This window comes from Onychostoma macrolepis, chromosome 17 (genome assembly GCF_012432095.1).
Source record: "Onychostoma macrolepis isolate SWU-2019 chromosome 17, ASM1243209v1, whole genome shotgun sequence".
Lineage (NCBI taxonomy): Eukaryota > Metazoa > Chordata > Actinopteri > Cypriniformes > Cyprinidae > Onychostoma > Onychostoma macrolepis.
This window is the reverse complement of record NC_081171.1, coordinates 30312106-30319978: the sequence shown is the minus strand read 5'-3', so window position 1 is coordinate 30319978 and position 7873 is coordinate 30312106. Positions and strand designations below refer to the sequence as shown.

General features: G+C 35.9%; 1 protein-coding gene across 2 annotated transcripts; it reads left to right on the top strand.

The window, feature by feature from the left end:
• Nucleotides 1–786: 786 nt before the first annotated feature.
• LOC131523433 (uncharacterized) lies at nucleotides 787–4546 on the top strand. Of its 2 annotated transcripts, XR_009266775.1 has the most exons (3): nucleotides 787–997; nucleotides 1990–2212; nucleotides 4099–4546. XR_009266775.1 is itself a non-coding variant. In XM_058749816.1 (2 exons), exons 1-2 carry the CDS (start codon nucleotides 2200–2202, stop codon nucleotides 4515–4517), a joined length of 432 nt encoding a protein of 143 aa, XP_058605799.1. In that variant the 5' UTR covers nucleotides 1987–2199; the 3' UTR covers nucleotides 4518–4546. The 2 variants fall into 2 exon arrangements, 1 of the variants encoding a protein (XP_058605799.1); XM_058749816.1 differs by lacking the exon at nucleotides 787–997 and having other exon boundaries at nucleotides 1987–2212.
• The last annotated feature ends 3327 nt before the right edge of the window (nucleotides 4547–7873 follow it).

The following is a 7873-nucleotide window of genomic DNA, read 5'->3' as shown; positions in this document are numbered from 1 at the left end:
GTGAACTATAGCTCCTAATGCAGGTGTGTGAGTTGTTGTCATCTTGTTTAAATAAAGGATCTCAGGTATATCTTCTAAATTCAGCTGATGAATTTACTGCAATAGCATAACACTTATAATTTCAGTTTCAACTAACTAAATAACATTTTTTTTTCTGCTTAGTAGCGATCGTGTCTTTCTGTTCCACTTGATTTGTGTATATATATGTCATATTTAGGGTAGTGATGTAACTGTATGAAAATTTCTTATCAGATTATAGTGACCAAAATTATCACGGTTATCAGTATTATCACGGTATTTTTAAAATATGCTGGAGATGTTCAAAAAGTACCGACACATAAATCACTTCACCAAGTTTTATATTTAAAAATCAACAAACAGCAAATAAAATGACTTTTTGTTTGCATAATCACTAAAACAATAACATTACCAATGATGTTCGGATTTTAAATGACAACTTGACTGACAACAGTTTAATAGTTTGTTCAAATATCTAATGTAGTTCATTGTTCAAATATCTAATGTAAATGTTCAAATAAAGCTTTGATAAAGTTTCATATAAAGGTAAACTTCACATTTCAGCCTTTAAATAAAGAAAAGGGTTAAGTCAAAACGATATTTTATTAATAAATGATTATATGTATTTTATCTGCTCCATAAATAATTCTAGATAACTTATCTGAAATGTTTAAATGTGTAGAATCCACATAAGCTTGTTTTCCATCAGTCGGTTAAAATTTACAGCAGGGCATGCAAATTCGGTCCGTTTTTGTCCAGACAGAAACTGTACACAGACTGAATGTAAATATAAGTCTCTGTAAATCCAGTCTCTGACAGCAGGTGGCGGTTATAGAAAAGCTGACTTACAGCTGTTTCCGTAAACTCCGTGGACAAAGCAGTATTGCGATTAAGAACACTTCCTTTAGGTATTACACGGAGCGAAGATGAAAACAAAATGCCATGGAATCGTTTCTGAAGACAGCCAGAACCTTCAGAGGTACATTCATATAATGAATTAATTCATATATTTATTTGTATAATTCCCTCAGCACTCTTTTAAAACCTCCCAGCTTTTCCGCCCTATTTTCACTCAAAACGAAACTACTCTGCGTGCTGTGCGCACGTGAGACTGTTACTTAAAACTCTGCTTTATGCTGGACAGTATTTATTTATCATGAGTTGTTCAGATCGCGTTAACGAATACGGTTTTAATGATAATTAAAATATGAAGCAATATTAACTGTGGGGAATTTTATCATGATTTATCGTCAAACCGGTAATCGTTACATCCCTAATTTAGGGTAACAATGCCTAATATCATATTATTGATAATAATAATAATAATAATAATAATATGACAATATCTGCTGTCAATATTGATTAAATGGGAGGGGGAAATCCTGCCCATACCTAGCTAGGAAAAAAATGATAAAAGCACTTACTGAGATGGTATTCTGGAACTGTGATTAAATTAAATAAAACAGCAAAATAATAATAACAACAACAACAACAACAATAACATCTTCATCAAACAAAAAAGAGATTACGTTAGATAAAGTTTGATGAATATGTATAGTACCGGTCAAAAGTTTGGACCCATTAGCCTACTATTTTTAATGTTTTTGAAAGAAATTTCTTATGCTCGTCAAGCCTGCATTTATTTGATCAAAAATACAGAAAAAAAAAAAAAACACTAATATTCAGCAAGGATGTGTTAAATAGATAAAAAGTGATAGTAAAGACTCAGGTTATAAAATAAACATTAAGTACTATTTCTAACATTGATAATAAATCAGCATATTAGAATGATTTATGTAGGTTTATGTGACACTGAAGACTGGAGTAATGGCTGATGAAAAATCATTTTGCATCATCGTTTTGCATCACAGAAATATATTTTAAAGTACTGGTATAGTAAAATAGAAAATCATTATTTTAAATTGTAATAATATTTCATAATATTATTGTTTTTGTCACGATTTGCTGTAGGAAGGATGCTGGAGATGCAGAGAAACGTTTAACAGTCTTTAATACTGGAATCATGGGGGAAAATCCACCACAGGAACACAGGAAACACACAACATCCAACAAGTAGACCCGACAAGGGAGAAACACACAGACAGGAACTTAAATACACAGGATAATTACTTAAACGCAGGTGCAGGGAATGAACTAATCAGACTCAACGAGGACAGGAACATGACCAAACAAGGTAAAACAGGAACAGAAACAGGAGCAAAACATGACACAGACAGTCCAGACACCAGACAGTTTTTTTTTTCTGTATTTTTGATCAAATAGGCTAAATCCAGGCTTGATGAGCATAAGAGACTTCATTAAAAAACATTTAAAATAGTAATTTTCCAAATTTTTGTACTGTATAAGTATAAATATATATATATATATAGTTAAATGTTGTATAAATAAAAAGGTTAGGAATCATATTTGTTTCAAGTGTTTTTTATTGGGGGTGGGGGAGCCTCCAACATGATTTTTGCCTAGGGCCTCCTAATGTCTAGAACCGGCCCTGCTTGTCATGTGACACACAGCAGCCATGATAGCACTGTATAACTGATATAAGCTTATGTTTTTTTTTTCTCCTTTTTATGTGAAATATTCCCAAACGTGTTAACTATATCATGAAATATCTTGATTCTTAAATATGTGTAAGTAAATGCATTTAGCAACTTTATGTTAGTTGATCTGGGCAATGGGCAAAGTAGCCTAATGTTAGTGTAATATATTAACTACACATAAAAACCCGTCTTTTTACTTAAAGGTGCACTAAGTAATTTTTGAAAAACGTTTTTGACCGCAGTGTGGGACCATGTCTCAAAACACAGTTGCAGCCAATCAGCAGTAAGGGGCGTGTCTTGTAACCATACAGCACTCAACTTGGATGTACAGGACAGAGAGAGAACTGGTAGATAAAAAAGAGCAAAATATCAGAGGAACAAAACATTAAAAAGAAGGGTTACGATCAGGCAAGCGGTAGGGCCCGTGTAAATATCGGAGCAGCTTTCCAGCGGTGGAGAGAACTCAAGGAACGGGAAGGGCTCGAATCGGACACTGAGGTTGCGTTGTTTCTTTTTGATAGGTTAGTAACATTGATTTTGCATTGTTTCACACAACTTATCTGCGTTGGCTTTTGTTTAAATATGCTTGTGTGTCATCTTTTACACAATTGTCGTTATGCCAGGGTTGTGTACATACAGTACGTGTGGGGGCAGAGATATCAAAATAGGGGCGAGGTCCTGTTGGACTATGGGCATGTTTGTTTTGGTGCTTTCAAATATCGCTTAGTGCACCTTTAAGTACCAGATATGGGTGTCATGCCATAAAATATTTTGAATACGACTGACTTTGTATTTAATGTGAATTTAATAAAAACATTGTAAGTTACTATAACACTGTCATAGAAAGAGAGCACAGGACATTTACATTATCAAACAGCCAGAGTTCAAGCCCTCTCAAAAACTACCATTAAAATCACTGAAGCTGTTTACACTGTGAAATGAGTATCATACTTACATTCATACGCACATCTGCACTTTGTTGTTTATGATGAGGGAATTCGCCAGAGAGCAGAATTCATTCAACGATTAATTGAACAAAACACCGGCGTTTCAGCGATGGCTCATCTGAGCAGATTTGAATTTAACAACTGGTCATGTGAAAGATCTAATCACACCAGTGTGATTGTATGAAATATAAAAAATATTATTCTGCTATTTTTTTTGCATGACACCTCTGCTCATTAGCATCAAATATGTATTATAAACTTATCATAAAGCAGCCTTTATGACTTAAATTCCATATCGGTATTTGGACGGTAATAATTTCTCATGGAGATTCTGTCTTATAATTATGTAATTATGTCTTTTGTCATAATTTTGACTGTCGTAATATGATTTTTTTTGTCTCATAATTTAGATTTTTATCATAATTAATGTCAATTTTGGCTTTCTGTCATAATTTTGACGTTTATTAAACAAGGCAAATTAAAGGCAATGCAAATTAGCACAAGGTCGCAAACAACCAAATGATATGTTCAGATAATGTCTTCCTCTGGCATTCTGTAACGTGTCTGCCTTCCAGAGCGCCCCCAAGAGTCTTGGGCGCCCAAACTCCCGGATCCGCCATGGTCGTCCAAGCCTACTGCTCCGTCCTGGGCGCCCAAGCTCCCTGCTCCTCCTAGGCCTCCCAAGCTCCCTGCTCCGCCATGGCTCCTCAAGCTCCCTGCTCCTCCTAGGCCTCCCGAGTCCCTGGATCCTCCATGGCCTTCCGAGCCTCCTGACCCGCCATGGCCCTCGGAGTCCCCTGACCCGCCATGGTCACTAAGAGTCTCCTGTTCCGCCGTGGATGCCTCCTTAGTGTCCCGGTCCTGCACCGGTATCCAGGGCGCCGGCCCCCCCCTCCCCGGTTGTACTGTTGCGGCGCGGGACGCGCCTACCGGGAGGGGGAGGTACTGTAACGTGTCTGCCTGTCCTAGTCCCCGTTTTCCTTATTTGGTTTAGTTCCTGTCCTCATTAATTATCGTTTCATTGTCCCCACCTGAGTTTAATTATGTTATTTGCTCTTTTGTTCCTGTTCCTTTAAAAGCCTTCAGTTCTCCATTTGTTTTTGTCCGTTCTTAATGTTAAGTTTAATAAATGGGAAAAGTGCGTTGAAGCCGTTTCGTTCTCCTGCCTTCATTTATACTCCTTTTATTTTATGCCACAACCACAACCCGTAACAAATTACTATGACGGTATTTTAGTGGCATGTAAAAAAAAAAAAAAAAAAAAAGAAAAGTAAAATTACAAGATTAAAGTCGAAATATTTCCAGAATAAAGTCTAAATATTTCGAGAATAAAGTCGATATTACGAGAATAAAATCTAAATGTTTTGACAATAAAGATTATAGATATAATATTTTGAGAGAGGTTATTCTAGCCGTTTGCTCATGCAAATGGCCCAGATTGGGAGCACCGGGAGATATTCCAAATCTCAGTTTTCAAAATCTGTCAGTTTTATAGCGAAATGCAAACAATATGTAGGCTATATTGCAATAATGTGTTTGTCAAGTGGCATGTGAGTCAATCATCTTTCTGATTACAATAACGAACAACGAGACATTATTCTCAGTATAAATTAGGAAAAAAAAATGTTCATGCCTTATGATGTTCCTTCACTTTATATCTTGCTATAAACTTGAAATAAAGAGCAAAAACACATTTATAATTTCTATTTCGTTATAAAGCTGACAGAATTTGAAAGCTGAGCTGTGTGTAAAAGCAACAAAGCACAAAATTGTTGTAATTACTACAAAGTTTAAGCTATTACTATTGGGTGGCTGGCGTGCTACAAATAATGAATGGAAGACGTTAAATATTATGTCCTCATTTACAGTATACCATGAATAAAACAGTTTGTGAATAGTCACATAAAGTTTACAGCAGAAAAGACAACAATATAACGTATGTTAACAAATTTGAGTCCACTTCAACCTTTAGAACGTTTTATTGCTGTTTAATTAAACAGGCTATGTGCGGAATGAAAGTTTGAACGCCACAGAGGTTTTTGGTTTAGGTGGTGGAATTTTCACAATAATTTAATTAATTTATTCACATAAATACAGTGATCTGTCACGCTACATTAAAGAGCTTGAAAATCACATTATTGTAAGACACATAATATGTGTTTCGTGATAAAACTGATTTTGAAAGCTGAGACTAATGAATGCAATGGAAGACATGAAATATTATTTCCAAGCATACTGTCCCCTCGAGTATGACACGTATGATTTCTGCTAATAATCCCACATATATTTGTAGTGTATTAAAAAAGGGTTAAATAAGAGAGCTACAGCGCCCCCCAAAGGAATGTCGATTGAGTGTGTGAGCTGATGTTAAAGGAGTGGTTTACTGTTTTTTTTCTAGGCTTGATTGTGTTTATGGGGTGCAATCTAACATGTGTTCATGTTTCTTTTTTTTAAAACGCATTATTTTTCATATAATTTACCTTCATTCCACACCGCTCTGTCCCTTCTCTGACAAACGCCTCGATTATTTCCTGTTTTTATGAAGCCCCTCCCTCAGAAATACGTGATGGGCTCTGATTGGTTAGCTGGCTCAGTGTGTTGTGATTCACTAAACCACCGAGCGTGCTTCTAAATGTCCCGCCCCTCAGCTCAGCAGCATGTGCTCCGGTTGTATTGTAAACAATGGCGTCGTCTTATCAATTTGAGCCCGATTGAGACGCAGAGGATATTAGTGAAGAGGATCGCGCAGAACCTGTGCAAGCACGGCTCTTAATGGTATGTTTGTTTGTTTGTTGTCTCATACTTTTAGATACGCTGTTATTATGCTACTGCTTATGTTAGCTTTTAATATACGGTTTTACTCTGATTAAAGCTTTAAAACAGTACGGCAACCGCACACGCGTCCATGTATAACGCTTCTCATTGCTACGTGAAAATAATTGGAACAGTTTGTTGGAGCTGATCTGACAATCTGAATGAGAGAGAGAGAGAGCGAGCGAGAGAGAGAGAGAGAGAGAGAGAGAGAGAAATATGCAGAGCAGGGCGATGCGAGGAACAGTATTAAGAACGGCTGTTTTAGAACATTAATTTTGAAACTTGTGAATACATTAGAATCGATAGAAGACAGAATCGCGATTCATATATGAATAGATTTTTACGTGCACCCCTAGTTTTCTCTTCCTCTTCTCTAAGGCAGCACAGCATGGCCCCGCACCCTTCCTTACATGTTCCTGAGGGCGGGGTTTATCTGGATCCGTGACGTATCAGACCCGGGAAGTAGTTCGTTGTAGTCCCTTACCAGCCGTTTTTGTAGGCATTAAACTTCCAGAATTTTAAAAGACGATATCTCTGTTTGCATTGAACTTTCAGCGCTGCAACTTTGCAGATATTGTTTACAACATTACACACTAACTAACGTTAAAAAAGTGAAATTGCAATCAACCACCCCTTTAAGATAAACAGTTGTTCCTGTTCAGTCTGTTAATAAATATCATATTCTTGATATTAATCTTTTTCCGCAAGTTCTTAAAATTGACATCCCAGTAAGGTGATGCAGCCGCTCGGACGCAACAATATTCAAATCAATTCCGGTGGCCTGGCAACTTCTCCCGCTGCTCTCAATGCGGCCCATCTGCATTCGCAATATAGGCTATACTCTCAAAATATTATAACTTTAATTTCTACGATTTAAATTCTCGAAACATTTCGACTTTATTCTTGTAGTATTGCGACTTTATTCTCGAAACATCTCGACTTTATTGTCATAATATTTCGAATTTATTCTTGAAACATTTCGACTTTATTCTTGTAATATTTCGACTTTATTCTCGAAACATTTCGCTTTTGTTCTCGTAGTATTTTGACTTTATTCTCGTAATATTTCTACTTTATTCTTGTAATTTCTACTTTATTCTCGAAATATTACGACGTTAATCTTGTAATCTTAGATTTTTTAATTTTTTTAACGTGGCACTAAAACGCAGTCGTACATTCTGAAAAAATTCTCTCCTACCACACGCTCTCAATAAATTGACTACTATAAAATGCAATACGCAATAAGATCAGCTGCTGTTAGTAAATCTGGCCCTATGTCTCATAACTATGACTTTGTCATAATTTGACTTTTTAATCTCACAATTTTGACTTTTTATCTCATCATTTTATAAAAAAATCTCAAAATTAGATAAAAACATTGAATAATATGAGTAAGTATTTTTGGGTGATGTATTCTTTCTTTTAAGAAGCTGGACAACAATCTCTTTATAGACGAAAACTACATTACACAGCCTGGCCGTGTAAAGGCACTGTTATTTAGCATTATTTGGTGTGTTTTTCTTCTTCAACAGGTAA